Source organism: Diprion similis, chromosome 8 (assembly GCF_021155765.1).
Source record: "Diprion similis isolate iyDipSimi1 chromosome 8, iyDipSimi1.1, whole genome shotgun sequence".
In the NCBI taxonomy this organism is placed as follows: Eukaryota; Metazoa; Arthropoda; class Insecta; order Hymenoptera; family Diprionidae; genus Diprion; species Diprion similis.
This window is the reverse complement of record NC_060112.1, coordinates 11001502-11020583: the sequence shown is the minus strand read 5'-3', so window position 1 is coordinate 11020583 and position 19082 is coordinate 11001502. Positions and strand designations below refer to the sequence as shown.

Sequence of the window (19082 nt, the reverse complement as noted above, 5' to 3'; positions counted from 1 at the left end):
CCATTGCTGAGTGAAAATAAGAAATTCATATGGCTTACACAAATGTTTTTACGACTCTTGAAGACGTCTCGTTCGTGGAATACCGGATTTTCAAAATCAGTACTGTATTGCGAATGGAAGTGTTTCTCTCTTTTTTAAATGTCATGTTGAATTGTATAATATTAAAATATTCTGCTCTTCACGCCTGCTATCGTGAGTTTTATTTTTTCTGTGTTAGATATTCAGCAGCGCGGTGCAGATTAAAAAATCACGAGGGTATTCAAGTTACAAGGTATCATTTGTCCAGTTTATAAGTTCAGAGGGTTTGGCTAAGGTCTGGGAACCACACAAGTTCTTAAATCATATTTCGACATCAAAGTCGGATACGAAAATCCTGGGCTAACTGTTTGACAGTAATGTTATACTTAATAATCAATTCCTAACTAATTATGACACTTGATTACTTTAGCTTTTACACGATTAGCCATAAATTGAATTTTACACACGATTTTGTTGTCGAAAGATTTGAGTAATTGGGTCATGGCCATGGGTTTGACTACCATCATGCAGGTGTAAGGAGTTAATCACGCAACATTCTCACTCCGTTTTGATCAACGAAAATCATTTTTTTGGCCCAATAGCAACGCCGAAATTCAGTGAAGCGGAAAAATTTTAATTCTACCACACTCATTGGCTGGAGGTGGAGACTTTTGTGAGACTTGTATAAATAATTATTAAATACTTGAAGACTAAATTATTTGTCAGATGGGTAATCCTTTCAATTTTTTTTTGTCTACGTAAATAGTTGGCCGTACAATTAAAAAACCCAGTACATCTAACCTTTACGAAGGAATCAAGAACAAAAGGTATCTCTTGAGGATTTATTTGAATATTTTATCACTTGTATTCATAGAATAAAAGGAATAAAAACTATGGAATAAAAGGTGACCCTAGTTTATCACGTAGTACTGTCAGAAGTGAAAAAATCAGATAAACTTTGTAATAATTTTCACCAAATAATACGGTTAAATGAATGCTAGTAACTGTGTTTGATAAAATTTACTTTTTATTAATTTCAGAAGAATTGGTCAGTTTTCGGCATTACTGTTTTACATATATATATATTTTGATGGACACCAACAATAAGGGTACTGATGGTTTAGCCCAACACCCTTACCGGTTGGCGCTTTTAGCGGCCAATGTATGAACAACAAAACCAGCCTCAATACCAGCAAGTTTGTGATTACGGACAGGAAGTAAGAGAGAAGGAAACGAAACTCGAGCCTGTTTGCCAGCAACAGTTGGGTACATTTTTTGGCGCAGAGTTAGTAGTATCAATTTCCTCCACTCGTCGAATTCCTGTTCTTCGGTCGTTCTAGGATCATTCGAAATATGTAAACCAGGCAGCTCTCAATACCGGTCATCATTTAATAATCATAATATTTTAACGACCAAAGAACACAAACGCAACGAGTGTCAAAAATTGGTAGTATCAGCTCTGCGCTGAAATCTGGTCCAACTTTATACTCCGGAGTTTTGTTTCCTTCTCTCTTACATCCTGGTTACAGAGTTGAGTAGTTCCAAGAACGCCTCTCGCAGCGCGGCGGTGCAACAATGTTTCAGGAATTGTGGGTAATGCACGACAAGGAAGGATACGGATATAATGCAGGAGAACAAAACGTCATATTATGGAAGAGTCTGAACTCTTACTTCCAATGTATGGCTATGACTTATCCGAATAGACGAGCTGTACACACTGAAATATACCCTACTGGAATTAAAAGTCCATCTCGAGCGTACCGCTTTGGCATGACCGTTAGCTAGCCCTAATCTTAAGAGCACTTAGCAATCCTACCTTTACCGACCGAGCAAACTCGGTCTTTGTCTACCTATATTGAATAAACAAACAAATGGAATGATTTCAAATTTCGACAGTGCATACACAGCTCTTTCGTAGCGGAATTCAAGAAGGTTACTCATATCCCAAAAATTGTCAAAGAAATGTGTGATTCTTTGACACTTGTCACTATCCCCACATATCCCTCATTTCAGAGACCAGAAAGTATGTAACTGAGATACTCTGCGCAATTCCGGAAAGAATGAGGAGTAAATAAGTCCAAGTTCAGCTATGTTCAAGCTATGCTGTTACCTGACAAATTTACGAAGAGCCAGTATTTAAACGAATATTTATTAGTGAATATTATGTTTCTAATATATTACAATTATTTAATTTGAGGCATTTAAATGATATTTTTCTAAAATCTCTGGAAATACCCGAATTTCGTACATAATAACCAGAAGAATGTAACGAAAATACTCAGAATTTATAATAGGGTCTTCAACTGGGTATATTGAGTGCGCATCGAATACGATAGCCGTTTCTATTGGTTGAAAACTGGGAAAATCATACTCGGTGCAGCTAGTTGAAAACGCTTGAGTCTTTTCCAGAACTTGCCAAAGGCTTTAACATGGAGAATAGGCATGAGGAGGTCGAACTCCAGGATCTCAATACATCTGTAGAATTGGAGTAAGTAGATGTTGCAATTTCAACTCAGAGCAGCGTTATCACTGTTAGTCTTTTGCGCAACAATTGGCTCATGACTTTAAGCATCACCGGAATCTATAGGGTCATTTATCCGTTGCTGAACACCACCATTCAGATTGTAGCGCGTCCAAGATTGGCTGGCACGGCTATCACGTGGTTCGAACCAGGAACAAACCGAACATACGTCTACCGTTGCGATCCCTAGCCATACGGAAATTGTTGCCACGACAATGCTGCGACTTGGAGCGCATTTTATTTACCATCATTCGGAAACGAAAGGCTTAAACGAAGCTTCCGATTGGCTGATTTTCAAATATTGACCAATTATATGTGCTTTTCAGTTCTTTATACTTCGGAACATGGCGAATAAAATATACCCAATAACCGGTCGCCTAGAGAACTCATTTTCAACGGTCGACGTGTTGCTCTGGTTCGAACCACGTGATAGCCGTGCCAGCCAATCTTGGGACAGGCTTACGATCTAAGCTCCACGAATCTATTTATTTCTGCATTGGCATAACACCGATGTTCAGTAACACGTAAATGACCCTGTAAATTCTTAGACTATAGCAACTGTAACAGCAGCCAATCATTGCCGTGAAGCCAAGAGTGAGATTTCAGCTTCCTTATTTCTATTCTGCACAACAATCAAAAATATTTTTCTTGCAAGAGTTCAAACATCTCCATAAAATTTTTTCAGCATTCCCGTCAGAGCGGAGTGTTGAATCAATGATACTTCGTGATTCAAATATCGTGCGATAAGTTTTTCTACTAAATCAATGCTATATTATTTTTACATGACTTCGAATTAGCCCGCAGTTCATCCATCCCGCATGATGGTACTACGGCAAGGATGAGAACTTAGTCGTGAGGTTTAGGACGTCGGTAAAAAGATTTGTGCCGCTTGGTGCTGCCACGCGCTACATAACTGTACTCCGAGTATGCAGTGGATGCTGTACGGTGGCGTCCTCTGATCCTGAGATTTCATATTTTCAAACTAGATAACCATTGATGACTCGTCCACTCTGGCCTGTCAGGCAAACAGACGGAGGAACAGCTGATTAGCGTCTTCACGTGGGTAATCAGCTGTGAGAGCTACGATGGAAGATTTATCAGCAGAAGACCTGGCGATTCCGCCGATCAAATACGAATGTAAGAATATTAATATACCGCATTTTCATCTTCCTCTACGTCGTGTCAACCAACCGTAATTTTTTTACAACTATTGTAGGCCGTATCGTGCCGGCAAGCGTGAGCTGACGTATACATGTATATAGTATATATCAATCTACACGAACGCAATATTTGGCGGGAAAATGAACCGGTTTATAAAGACTTACTAGAAACTCATATTTTCAGGTAAAATTTTCTTTTTCCAATCATTATTACGAAAAAATAAGACACAGCGATACTATCGTTGAAAGATTTCAATAATTGTGGCCGATTTGATCTCGAATACGCGATTGTTATCCATTGCGCGAGATACAAAAAAAAGAAAAAAAGTATCACATTTTATGGGCATGGCAATCACAGTTATCAAAGAATATTTTCCATATTTTGTTACAGATTTGGACCATACGGCTGATGTGCAGTAAGTTCTTAAAAAAGAAAAATTGAATATTACACGTATGCATATTTTGTATAAAAATCACGAGTAGATATATTCTGTTCTTGTAGTTCTCTGCCATTTATACGTTTGACTTCGTGTTAAAACGACATTGTGACAACACTACGTCATCGAAAAAAATAAAACTCGAAATAGAATGCGATCTATATACTCGTGCGATTCCGTATAACCAAGAGTTGGTCGTTTTGAGAAGAAAAACATCAAAATAAAAGTAGGAATAACGGGATAAAATAATTTGCTTGGAATAACCGAATGAACGAAACGATCATCAAATTCTGCGTCAACTTCTGGTAATTTTGAAGCACATAGACGTGATGCATAGCTTTGCGTGTTAAACCTATAAAGAATTCTCAGGAGGTTAGAGTATAGAACAAAATTAATATTTTATAGATTGCACGCGTGGGGAGAAAGTTTGCAGGAGGCATTCGAACAATGCGCAATGGCCATGTTCGGTTACATGACGGATTTGGACCGAGTAGAAATGACGGAGGTGCACCACGTGGAAGCCGAGGGAGACGACCTCCCCAGCCTGCTATTTCATTTCTTGGATGAACTGCTTTTTATGTTCAGTGCAGAGCGTTTCATCATTCCCAGGGTGTGTGCGTTTATTTCGTTTACCCGGAATTTAGTCGCCAACCGCCGGTCTTGGAACGTCCTAATATCTCGTTAACCTTCAAACGCATAATTGTTGTTCGAAACGGAAAAGACTCCGCACTTGTACGTCAATGGACGGGAGAAATAATGCCGAGATTAGAAAGAAATATTATCTTGCACGATTGTTTGGTTACAAATTTATACATGTGTATATACATGTATATATATATTTATAATTATATATACAATTTATATATATATTTACATAATTAAATATATAATTTATACATACACACACACACACGCACGCACGCACGCACACTCAAAGTACACCTAAACATGTGTAGACAGTGCAGTATTACCGGAAGGGAACAATGACACACCCTGTACACAGTCCATTCCGGCCGTTATTTGAGTATACTCGAAAATGTACAACATGTGTCTCCACTTTACGTTGCACATGACGCCTCGTAGGTACGTTGAAACTCGCCACGGTAGATAGTTTACATTCACAACTACCTACATTCGTCAAGATTGTAATCTGTCTTGGGTAACATGTCCGTAGATACATATGTAATGTATATATTCAATCAGCAATTTTCTTCAAATATTCACCGATGAAACGAGCTACAATTAAGAGATAAATTTGATTTTAATAACAATAAGAACAACCTCTATTTTCTCGTCGACAGAAAGTCATTATCACTGAAATGGATCAAGAGAACTTCAAGATCAAGGCAACGGCAATAGGAGAAGAATTCACGCTGGGAAAGCATCCTCAGGGTACAGAAGTGAAGGCTATCACCTACTCAGCAATGCAAATACTCGATCGGCCGGACGCCGAGAGACCAGAAGTATTCGTGATCATCGATATTTAATCTGCCGTAGTAACCCGAGCAAGTTTCCCGATGCTCCGCGTGGTTGAGCCATTCGGACCCTTGGCTTGGGAAACACTTTAATTTCGAGGGAGGGATAGTTACCTCTCCTCCTAAGGCCTTTTGTAGATCGTAGGGTTCGAATAAATACGTTACGAAAGAAACACCGGGCCCCCTTCTTAGCCTCGGAACGCAGGGCCGTGTCAACGTACGCGTGGACCTCCCCCCTCCCACTTTTCTTCCTCCTTCCCGCTTCTGTTTCCTCCGATACAAGGCGTTCTGTCGATCGTACACTTTTTTTTTTACTAAATCCTCATCATCGTAATACTAAGGATGTAAGAATTACATAATAAGTACGTAATATTATGGCATTATTAAAACTATATGACTTGAGAAGGTAATGTTGATACTATTTTGATCGAAAATTTCCGTAGAAATCTGTTAGTGACATGATATGATATAACTGTTTGTACTGTTTTGTATACGAATACAATAATATGATGGCTCATGTTTTATAATATCTAAACTTTAACCCAAATTTGAAATGGTAAATCCCAACGATTTACAATGTTCCTCGTGCTCTTGAGAATAATTGTAAGTGATGTAACCGCTGATAATTCATTATAACGTGCTGCGAATACAGTCACGTTAAAGGGTCACATAGGCGCATCTGCTCTTAAAATACATTATCGGTGCAATAATGCAATCGTGCAGTGCACATGCATTCAAGATTAACCTAGTGCTCATAGATGCGTATTCATACACTGGCTGTTATGCTTCAGTGGTGGAATGATCAAATGTACAAAGTCTCTGATATATGCGTAAACCGCCGTTAATTGGACGCGTGGCATTTGTTTCGAATGTAATTTCATGCCCTCTGCATGTATTGTGAATTCACTAGCACGTACGTACGCACACACGTAGGCAAGTATCGCGCGGGAATTTAATCCGTATGTTAATTGGTCAATGAGCCAGCTATACTTGCACTAGCAATGTCACCAATTTGCACAGATATGCGTACTCGAGTCGCGGATTTAAAAGGAATATGTAAAGAACGCCACAACTAGGTCGTAGATGTACTTTATTTTCTTCGGAGCCCCATGAAGACGCTTAAAAATAGCATGATAGCCGACGGTCCTGACGTTACACCATCCCTACCCTCGGAAGAAGCAGTCGTAGGCTGCTTGGTAGTTGGGCAAAGGGACTGAGTCCGAATGCGTCCCTCTGTGCGTCGTCTTGAGAGCCCTCAGAAACTTTAGTAGGATCGTTCCCACTGGTGGCTTGAAATTACATAATTTTGTATAAGCGTTCGACTCTGTTTGTTTCTTGTCATTCATTTTTGTTCCGTTCATTTTTTATTTTTTTTATTTGGTCTTGTTTTTCCTGTTCTCTTGTTCTTTTTCCATCTCTCTCTTGCCCGTGCGTTGCATATCTCTATGGGGGGGAATCAAGTGCCAACCTAACGTGACAACGTATAAATAGCTTACCGGTTAACCCTTAAAAGGGGGGTGACCGGTGCAAATGGAAACGCCTTCGGAAGTGATAATTGCAGTGACGGTAAAATCGTTCGAGTTAGTCTTCTTATAGAGTTGTTATTGGCAATCGCCGTCCCGATATCAAGGGAAATTGTCAAGGGGTGTTGGCAGCAAATATTGCGGGAAATACGAGTTGGTGTTTTGGCGCGCATTCGCTTTCTCCTCGGCCAGCAGATGGCCCTTGCCGACACACACACACGCGTCCGTCTAGCCTCCTAGCTTAGCCAGTTGCCAGCGCGACCCAGCTCACGAGCCGGCCTCGTGTGCGAATCAGAAGAATAATTATTTCCTTGCCATCCGGTGGAGTAAATATGATACTCGTAGGCTCGTATTAAAGCTCATTTTATCCCGCGACTCCCAATATTTTTTTACCCGAGATCCAGCAACGCGTTGAAAAGTTACAGGGATAATTCAAGGGCCGTGTGCTTAGGAGAAAATGGATACCGCTCGAATGCGGTAGAGACAGAGAGCCTGGCTGCGAGCCCGTACGACTTTAGATATCCTTCGAGCATTAAAGCGTATCGTTATTTTCCGATTTTCATTTATTAAACGTACGCCAAACGCCACGTTGTATGAAAATGAATATTTCAAAAGGTCGTTAATACTGTCACGTTCGGAAGCGGAAAGAAGACGATTCCTCTCAAAATATATACACACGTCTCCGAATCCCAAGTAAGTAAAAATCTTCACACCGAGCACCTCGTCGCACGTATATATCCCTTTTCGGAGCGTGGATTAACATTTGTCGTAGGCAGTCCGAGTCATCTTAAAACAATAGATAGCACAAAGAGGTGACTAGACGAAAGAAAACTAGTTATCAAACGTCCGGATTAGGCCTAGAAATATGTTTGGATAGAACGTGAGAGAGAGCAAAAAAAGAAAACGAATAATATTCCACGGGCAGCCGCCCTTTAATACGTGTCGCCGAAAAGTCCTGTGGTCATTACGGTTGAAATTTGAGGAATTCCATATATTTCACCGACTCCTTAAACTTCCGAAATTCACGCCCTTCCTTTTGACCGTTAACCATCGTCTCGACGAAATAAAATCATTTCGCGAGGGTAACACCCAATTATATCAGGATGTAATGTGTTACAGATAATCGTTATTATCATTAATGTTTTTATCACTCTTCAAATTAGTTCATTCTTACGTGCCGAAAACAAGGAAGCACAAAACCGGCTAAATCCACGCGCAATTTTCGTTTGGCAAAACAATTGGCAATCTCAGTTCATTCTTTATTTAGACACGTTGGTCATGGTACTTTTACTTGCAACCCCTTGATCCTCCGATACATCTATTCTTCTGATATCAAATATTTATTCCTCTTTCTCGTTAACACAGCGGCAGAAATTTTTACAATGCCTCGTGCTAGGAGACAAGTGGTCCTCGAAGACCCAGCTGGGTCTGTCACACCCGACATGGCCCACACCAAGCTAGGTAAGCACCCTGAGCATTTCAATTTATATTTCTGCACCTTTATACTCCCTAGGCATTACTCACCTATAAAACAGGACCCTGCTGTATGTCATACTCGTTAGAAACTCACGCCGATAATAAAGTGTAGCCGAAACTGAATACTGACCTAAATTTATAACAGCTGGAAGAGACTCTTGAGTTGTGAGGGTCCTGTAGCTCTTTTTTTTATCAATGGTATATATTTGAGTTTACTGAAATAGTCTACCTTGGGAAGTTGAATATTTTATTTCTGTGAATCTCTATTCAAGTTTAAAATATTAATCGGTAAGTCGGGATTTAACTCTCAGTGATAAATGTTCGTTCATATTTTATTCAAAGTTAAATGGTTGCTTCAAATATATCCTTAGCAGATGTTATTTGTAATTTTTAATTAAAGTCCAGTGAATTTTCCTTGTGATACTCAGTGAAGTCAGAGCCACTTTTCATTGACGAGGGCTCCATAGACGAAGTACAAACTCAAAGGATAGCTGAAGAAACACCGAGTCCCCATCTACAGGATCATCAGTATGGTCAAACACCTAGTTATCAAATATCGAGAAGACCTCCACAGCCACCTCCTCGTGCAGAGGTAACGTGATGATCAACATGCATTTCTATTCATCGTTTTAAAAATTATCTTCAACAACTTCGCTCTTCGTTTGTGAACACCTGAGCCTTTTATCAAGTCCCTAATTGTCGATCAAGGATGACGAATCCTTAATAGTAATCATAACAACCTTCAGGTCCTTTTCAACCAGTGAAGTTTGCAATATTTGAGTTCGGACTTTGGACTGAAACTTTTATCGATAGAATTTTTAAGTGTTTTAATTCGACTAATTTATTATCTCATGATACTCTTCTCACATGGATTTTGAGCAGCGTGAAATTTCCTTGCCTAAATTTTGATTATTTTCCTCACAAACGATTGCAATATAAATTGCCACGTCAGCAAAGTGTACTACAACAATCCGAAAACTTGTTGTAACTTCAAGGTTTTATTTCATTGTATCTAAGTTTTGAGAATTCAGGAAACTAACATGTTTAAAATGCTTGGAAAATTTATTTGTACAATCTTGCCGAACTCACGTTGCATCTTTTCTGATTCTGTCTCATTTTACATCCGAACGTATTCTCGTGCAAAATGAGTTTATAAGTTACTGCAGCTAAAAGCCAGTCTGTGAAAACATTAAAATGTTTATTTTTGATGTTTGGCGAGTAAAAAACACTGGACTGTTCTTCTTGATGTAAGGGAACATTGGTATGAAAAGTTTTCTATTTTCATACTAGTATAAATCGCCCAGACTTGGTATTACATGGACACTAAGCGCTGCTGCAGTTTTTAAATCGTTTTTTCATACCATACAGTAATGATTTCACATTCTATGTTCTTCTTGATTGTAATACTCTTGCCATATCTGCCATTTTTCCACATGTGCCATGCCATGCCATGCCTTTAAACAACTAGGCATATCAGCATTATTTATTTACATTACAACCGTGCAGTTTCCTATGAATATTTAATTTGCATTGTCGTTATACTGATAATATTAAAACAAAGACCAGTTTCCTGAGTCTCTCACTATTTAATTTTGAAAAACTGCTTTTACAGGTAATGTTTTAATTTTCATTCAATCATGGGGTTGAAGAATGGAGACTTTCGAAATTTCTCACTGTCCTATAGTATCGAAAAGAATTTCTTTCAATCAACAATTATATGATCCAATTACATTTCCCATGTTTTTCACATTTTCATGTTAGTATCATGATTAAGAATTCACTTTGCCTCGTTTGGATCACTCTTAACAGCGACGCAGCACTAAGCAAGCTAGGTCTTGTCAACATGAACCAATTGTTAAAGAAGTTTAATATATTGCATGGCAGTTGCTTTGGTTTGCCTTCCAAAAGGTAAAACATGAGAGTTGTACAGGGAAACCAGTTTTGTTTACATCATAGCACAGCTATGCCATGGTTTGAAGACGCGATATGCAAAAAAAATTTTTAACCCTGCAATTAGAAGTACATTAGGTAAGATTTGGCCAAGGACTTGAAGTAAAGGCCAATGACAGCTGTCAGACCAAAGTTCTTACAAACTTGGATAAACTAGGATAAGTCAGAAAGATTTATCTAATCTTCGGAATTTACACAAAGTATCAATGAATTCATAAACTCTATCATTATTCTTCGTCCTTTGCAAATCTACTTCAGTAGTATTCACAATCAGATCGATACGTATATTATTTTTTTATCAATACAAAACCAGTATCAAAATATACCAATTTTTTTCCTTCATATATATATATATATGTATATATATATATATATATGTGTAAAAAAAAAAAAAAAAAAAACAATTGGTATGTTATTATATTGGTTTTGTATTTATAAAAAAATAATGTAGTCATCATGACATCATCATTGGCTTTAAGTTCTGTTGAAGGATGGATATGTAATTTATTACTACTTGATGATGATCAAATGTCGTGATAATTTGCCAATCACAAATCTTTGATCTAGAAATTCTTGAAAATTTAGAGTATATTTAACAAGCCATAATCAAATTTTCTCTAATTAAAATGAAAAATTGAGCAACCTGCCATTAATGAATCTAGAAATTTTTCTGGGGCTTAGTAAGGCTTAAGTATAATAAAAGGAGAAGTATTCTAATTGCTAGATTCAATTTATAGTTTCTTTGCACCTTTCAACTGGAATTCATTCATTTGGGAGTAATAGCAGACAAGATTTGCAATGGGTTATATATTAGGATTTATTATCTGTTTTCAACATAAAACAATCATAAATTTTATATTAACGAAATAGCATAGTCATATCAGAATTAAATAATTAAAAAAAAACTTATAGAAATAGAATGAACACAAATATTTACTTTTGTAGAAAATCTCAATTGATTTACTGTAATGATGAACCCGTTCTTGCTCATCATATGTTCTTGGAAAATAGACTTGAGATTACAGGTGAATTTACATACCTATATCTTAGAGGTTTATTCGTTAAAAATCAGAGAAATTATGAAGAGACAAGAAACTTTCTGGATAAATATATTAACATGATCTGTGTTATTAGCCCAATTGTTGAGTTTAACTTTTTCAAACGGTGATAAGCCCCAAACTCTGTGCATGAGTGATGAGAAGAAAGTTGTAACATCTTACTGAAACGATTAAGAAAATTATTCTTATCGTATTCTCAACATTTTGGTGGTATATATTCAATAACTCTGGAGCTGGCTAATGTTGAAATTCAAAATGAGAAATTAACACTATTAGCACAATACTGAAGAAATTGGCTCATAATTTGCGCTACTATTAATTGTAAATAATAGAACTGTCATAAAATGTAATATTTACCAGCTAAAATAATAATGTGTAACAGTATGCTTCTCTGCTTACATTTACCTGTTGTAGCTACTGCTACTAAGTCTTGAAGTCTTATTACCCAAACTTCATTCGAGATACTAATGCGGAAATAATTGAATCATTCTCTTGACAGATTTCAGTTCAGGCTGTAAAAAGAAGACTGAACTTGGAAGTCGGTTCCACAGGCACAAGTCAGTCCGGTTTTAAGGCTCCACGAGGAAAGCGCAGACGATCTGGATCTAATTCTTTAACTGGACATACACCGACTAAAAGTGAATATTTGTTTTCTAAGTAATATTACTGTAAGGTGAAAACTCTACTTTCTTTCTTGTCTGGTTTTTTATGTCCGAAAAATGTCATTATTTGCCATAGAAAATTAGCTATTTCGATTATTTTATTGGCAAAGAAAATGTTCGATTTACAAACAGTAATCGGCTGAGTTACTTGATTTAATTCAAATACAAAAACCTTTTTGCGACAGTGGTCTATTTTCTTGAACAAATGGTTAGGAAATTTATGTAAAATTCAGCGCGACATTGAAATAGGTTATATTATTCCTTGTTTGTTTCTAGTGCTATGATTTACATTTTGCAAATTTATGGTAATGCTTGTAAAATGTTATGGTTCTGAACGTCGTACTAATCATAATTCAATCATTTAACCTTTACAGATAAGACTGTTGAAAGGACAAGATATGATACGTCTTTAAGCTTGTTAACCAAAAAGTTTATACATTTGGTCGAGAACAGTCGTGACGGTGTTGTGGACTTGAATGTAGCTTCTGAAAAATTGGAAGTTCAAAAGCGGCGCATATACGACATAACAAATGTGCTTGAAGGAATTGGGATACTTGAGAAAAAGAGCAAAAACAACATACAATGGAAGTAAGTTTTAACCACGAAAATTTCAACCTTGAAAGTTTAGTAATTTTTAATTAATTTAAAATCAGATATTTTCTTGCTATATTCATTACTTTGAATTTATATTATATTTCTCAAATTTTCAGAGGTGGTCAACTACCTGGCGAGCAGTTTGACGTTGTTGATCTGAGGAGAGAAGTAGCTGATTTGGAAGCTAAGGAAAATACATTAGACCGACTGATACACGGGGCTGAAAAGAATTTGCGCGAACTGGGTGCCGATAGACAATATGCCTATGTAACTTACCACGACTTACGTTCAGTAACAGCTTACCGAGAACAAGCTATAATGGCAGTAAAGGCACCACCAGAGGCTACCCTCCATGTCCCCCAGCCCATCAGTCCGTTCGGGGAACCACGGGTGATTTTCTCATTATGAATTTACAAATCTATGAACGAAATTTGTTTCGCATTCAGGCTTCACTCAAAAGTGCTTCACCTCGATTTCGTTGACAATATTTTTGTGGAATACTTATGACAATGCAATTATTCCAACACTAATAGAACGGCTCTGAAAATTTCTCTGTTTCAGTTGCAAATGTATATGAGATCTTCGCATGGTGAAATCGAAGTATTCTTGTGCCCGGATGACCCAGGTTTGAAGGTGTCAAATAGTCCTAGAAGTCCAATGACGAATCCTCGACCAAAAATTGAAATGCCTCCTCTACCTCCTGAACTTCTCGTCAATGGGGGTGAAACCCAGATTGAATCTACCCCCTCGACCACCAGTAGAACCAGCACAGTCACGAATCCTCCCTCTCCCACGCCTACAACTTCCACAGGCCTCAGAGATGCGCTCCTGTGTGAGTCTGATGACTTTGGGCCAATGGGTGGCGGTAGATTCCAGCTGCAAACCGAAGACCAGAACGTCGCACAAGGTATGATATTTCATACCCCGTTTGCTTTGACACATTTCTGCCTCTGTTCCGTGTAACTTTATATTTTTTTACATTTCAACTAATTGTGAAACAAAAAATTTCAATTGACAAGTAATACTTTATCTGCTGCAGAGATTTATGAATAATCCCTCCTAAATTCAGGCGCCATTTTGAGTAGTCTGTTGTTAGATATAAGGTTTTACCAGAGTATTCTAGAACCTCGAACATATTCTTAGTGTTGCCAACTGATTCATATTTCATTCCTATGTTATTCCTTTTTTGCCCACCATGAAGATATTATTTTATTTTATTTAAATTTTTTTTTTTTTTTATCTAAAGTTAATGAAGGTTTTACGATACAGCACAATTTATTTGTTTATTGATCGTCAATAAGATAACATCTTCATTCAACTTATAGTTTCAAAATCCATTTTTATTTGAAAAGTTACTGTAAACGTTCGTGTAGATAACTACCTAACTGTTAAAAAATCTTTGACGTTTTTATGCTCTAATCACAGTTAATTTTCTCATAACGAGGAACTAGAAAAACAAATACCGCATTTGTCACACCAGATTGTGAGTGCTTTTATGTGCGCTTATTAACTAGCTTCATTTATTTGTATTTCATCTCGTTCAATATTTCATTTTTTCTTGGCACTGCTAACGTCAACCATTCTCCATGCATTTATAGATTTTCTTGAACTGGTAAGCATGTGGTAATGAATGCTTGAACGGAATTTATATTCCGCAGTGACTCTTACTCGTTTTTTCCACTCTGATTAGCACAATTTTCCAGAAATCTTGTTCATTCTGGATAAGATACACTTACATTTTTTTTCTTTTATTTCCTGCATGAGATTTTATTAGCAAATTATTTTATTTTTTCTGCCACTAATGTATGATTTATTTTCTATTTTTTAATAAACACTATTGTTAAACATTCGTTGGGTGTATTTGTATTATTTGAGATGTAAGCAGGGTATCTACTATTGCTGTTTATTGGTGCCGAAAACGAAGGTCTACTTCCGAAAGTAATTTGCACCGGTCATTTCAACTTTAAACTTACTTGATTAGTATCAAGAGCAATGTTGTCCATTTTTTTCGTAGTGATGCAGTAAATTCTTTGCGTAAAGAACGTAACTGACCTCGTGAACTTATGTATCATCATTCTTCACGTTTCTGTACCAAGGATACATGTCTAAGGATGTTCTAAGACTGTAGCTCATTGTGATTTAAAGCTTGTAATGAAATACCTCTTCGTATTTGTAAGTGAAATAACAGGTAAGAAGAAAGGCCTCCAGAGACTGCTTGCTTAAATGCAGTAACATCCTACAGGCTTTGTACATATTGGCATATCGAGCAACACGCACAGTCTGATAATTTGAAATGCAAAAACAGGGTAGCTGACACGAAAAACAAATCAATGTATGAATATGACTTGTGAGAATAGAATGCAGAAATAAGAAGAAACTTTGACACTATTTTATTGTTATCGTTATTTTCACTAGGCTGACTATGTTGAACTGACAGCCAATGATTAGCCGCTCCCTGTTGGAGCTCTGGCTGTGACTTGTGTGTTATTTGAAAAAAAGTCACATCACAGGCTGAGTTCTAGTTAGGTAACGGTTTTGAGCAGCAAATTGTGTGATATGATAAGGTATGTTTTAGAAATATTCTTGCACTTTATTGATTATCTTGGAAAAATTTATCCAGTCAGGTTTTACTATGGTTTTACCCATTTTCATTTGCTCAAATATTATATCGCAATTTTTAGTAATATGTTCCGTCTCTTAAATCTTAATTAGCAATTTGCTAAGAACTCTAATAATTTGAAATCATTTATGACTATATTGAATTATGCTATGTACATGTTTAGTAATGAAGAGGATATGAATGCACTTGTTACCTAATTTAAATAAGATGAAAACTGCGAGGGTAATTTTATGTGTTAGATTGAAAAAATTCAAGAGTTCTAAGTCAACCTCTTCAAGATGGCTGTATGACGATTACTGTGCAAATGTGATCATTAAATGTTGGCCTTACGATTAGCAATGTTATTACAGTATATTACATGCACGAAAAATTTGGTGACTACATAAACCCTTCGCATTCTGCTTGGAAACTATCTTTTAGCGCATGATAGCAATTGAGATTATCTGTATACAACTGTGGCTATCGACATAAAACTGCTTTGATACTAACTTCTTAATTAAGGTGAAAATGTGATTTTAAGAATAATCAACTACTCCTATATGTGCGCTAATATTATAATTTGAGACTACAAACTTGTAATGAAGATATTTTTTCAGACAAGATATTTTACTCAAAAGACAAGTGAAAACAATTTTTTCAGCAGTTCGCTGTATATTTTGAAATTTTTCGATTGTCTGTTTCAGATGTGAACATTCTAGACTTTGATGAACCGCTGCTTCCGTTGGAACCACCTCTCTCGGAGAACGATTATTCATTCTCGTTAGACACAGGAGAGGGCTTGGCGGATCTCTTCGATTTCCAGTTCTAGGAACACCATTATTATTACAGTTTTTTATTCTGGGTTCGTCTCCGAGTCAAACTTAGGAATTACAAATATAACTCTGTACCTGAAAACCCTGGGGTTCTAACTCCACGTTTGGTCAATCATGAGTTATCTCTACCTCGAAAATCAGCATTAAAACTTTATACCTAGAAATTAAAATTACCATCTCAGGTTTTATACAGATCATAGATCGTACACATTTTGGTAAAACACATATTAGGTACCCATCATAGAAGAATCCTATTTGTAATAAAGATTGCATGTAAAAATTCTGATTCAGGCTGGTGTTACAGTGCCGATAAAAAAAAATCAGATCGTATCGAATAATGGTAGAATTACAAAAATTCAAGTAGAGACACTAATTTACAATTGGCTTACTTTAGTGTGAGAATCTATCTGAAGAGTGGAATTAGACCTCTATGGCTCTCCGTTACAGAAAAAAAGTGCAGTAGGAGGAACGCGAAAAAATATATTCATATATGCATAATATATGCATAATACACATGTATGAAAAAGCGGAATTAGGGTTTTGTAACAAGCGATAAGAAAAAAATTGAAAGAAAATGTAGGACCCGCGGTTATTTTAATATCCTGAGTTGTCTACTCAAAAAATCTTTCTTCTATTGTACGCTTAGTTAACCTGAAATTTTTTTTGTACAGAATATTGAAACAACGTTCCATTTACGAAATGATAGCACGTTGCATTTTATATTTTATTATGTTACTGCATATTATTGAATTTTTGAATTTTTTTTTCAGTTGTGTAGAGTCTGTATTTGTTTTGTACGTACTTTATTTTCAATGCTTTCTTGTTGAGGACACAAAATGTTTATCATATTAATTATCTCTCTTCTCGTTTATTGTGTATACATTGTATTATAGTACGTTCATAGATTGGATGTCAGAGTTTTTATCCTCGTGCATGCTCGTTGAGCAGCTAATAAAGTTGTTCAAAGGGAAAATTATATTTAAACGTCCCTACCTTAATACTTTTTTTTTTTTATTTTTTCAAATTTGGATTACTTGTAATGAATTTACCTCCCGCTGTATATTAAAAGGAAAAAAAGGGAGTAGATATAATGTCGACTTACATACCACAAAAATTGATATCCTCACTGTAAATGTACTACTACCTACAGATTACCTGTTAACCATTGGGTATCTGTAAATCTGTAATGGATGGAGACGGACTCGTGCATCGTACAAGAAATCCCCTAGGTTATTATCACATGTAAACGCATATTTAATATTATTATTATTATTAATATTATTATATCTAAGATATTACCAGGATATTGTACTATTCTGGACCCAAATAAGAAGCTTCTAAAGCAGATGTTTCTGTATCGGTACGCTGAGTGCAATACGGTAAAATAATGAAACAAACTTGGATTACTATGTTCATAGAAAAATTCACAAATACAAGTAAAAAGCGAATGACAAACCGTCGTTTCCTCAATCAAAGTATTACCCAAAACACGTCTGTGCACACGAAGCAGAACCAATATTAAGAAAAAATTGGGAATGATTTATGTAAGATATTGACCGAAAATTATGCATCGTCCTAAGCTCAAATATGCAACGGGTTGAGTCACAAAAGGAAAAAGTACATTTTTCGTTTGCTTTTCACTTCGGTGCTCCTTTCGTACTCTAGCTGCTTTTTAAAAAGAACACAAGAGAGTCTTTTATTGGTAAATTATCGAAATTTTATCTACAATTTCTTTACAAAAACATGTTTCACAGGGTGTATAGAGAAACGTCAATTTTAGAAGCTTCTTACGGATGTACCCTAACATAGAAACTTAGCGTACATCCAAAGCCATAGTGCCTACACAACAATTATCACACATTTCTCAGATTGTAAATACTTAACATACTTATATACCAAGATCGCTACGACAAAATGAGAGACAGAAAAACATAGCCGACTTCTTCATTGTGGTTATAATAAGGTGTGGATATATATATATATATACATATATATATATACATATGTATATATATATACACATTCATACATATATATGTATCAATTAGTTATTTTTAATCATTACAATAATTATTGAATTGAAAAAAATGTTAGTTTATATAGTTACTTATTATATTGCACTGTAATCAAACGCTATGGAGGGTAATACAGGACATTTTTGAAGAGTCCGGTGCTAATATAGTCTCCTAGTAGAGCAATGCCTCTCAAAAGTTGGAGAGTGATACCATTTGTTCCGAAGGTGGTTAGAGTTCAATTATTTCGCATCATATGGAGCTGAGTCATTGGGTAGCCATGGACATTGTCTCTTCCTATCCGTCGAAATGTCAAGTATCACACTATACTGCTACTTACCGCTGTAACTCCAGCATTATGGAAAAAATTATGATAATTTTATTTTTTCCATCTTCAGAAAGAGCACGCTTTTTTATAAGTACTATACGCAATAGGCATTCTCAAACTTGGCCCTTCAACGACCGAAATGTTTTTCATATCGATGAAATTAATTTCCAGAACTATAAAGCGAATAAGATCAATCACATATTGAAACTGGAAAATAATTTACAGTGTCGTGTTGCGATTTTATGATTTAAGTCTTCAACAATTCTCAATATTGATTTCTTTCTTTCAGTGATATTTTCTAATGCTATATATTTATATTGTGCAGTCTGTTGAATAATTTTATCTAAGTATGCATCGTGAAAAAGCTAGTTGAGTATGCCCGAAGACTGATAGGATTATCACTTTTTACAGTCACACTTTCAGTATGCTTGACGAT

General features: G+C 36.2%; 2 protein-coding genes across 3 annotated transcripts; both read left to right on the top strand.

Annotated features, from left to right (window-relative positions):
- The first annotated feature begins 3518 nt into the window (after positions 1–3518).
- Positions 3519–6140, top strand: LOC124409365 (protein archease-like). The gene is made up of 4 exons (XM_046886944.1): positions 3519–3676; positions 4091–4115; positions 4542–4746; positions 5438–6140. The coding sequence occupies exons 1-4, from the start codon at positions 3625–3627 to the stop codon at positions 5621–5623; spliced, it is 468 nt and encodes a 155-aa protein (XP_046742900.1). The 5' UTR covers positions 3519–3624; the 3' UTR covers positions 5624–6140.
- Positions 6141–7358: 1218 nt separating this feature from the next.
- Positions 7359–16861, top strand: LOC124409646 (transcription factor E2F2-like). Of its 2 annotated transcripts, none has more exons than XM_046887400.1 (8): positions 7359–7827; positions 8500–8595; positions 9039–9202; positions 12118–12256; positions 12655–12868; positions 12991–13264; positions 13436–13781; positions 16178–16861. In XM_046887400.1, exons 2-8 carry the CDS (start codon positions 8517–8519, stop codon positions 16300–16302), a joined length of 1341 nt encoding a protein of 446 aa, XP_046743356.1. In that variant the 5' UTR covers positions 7359–7827; positions 8500–8516; the 3' UTR covers positions 16303–16861. The 2 variants fall into 2 exon arrangements, with proteins under 2 accessions (XP_046743356.1, XP_046743357.1); XM_046887401.1 differs by lacking the exon at positions 7359–7827 and adding an exon at positions 7924–7946.
- Positions 16862–19082: the final 2221 nt, after the last annotated feature.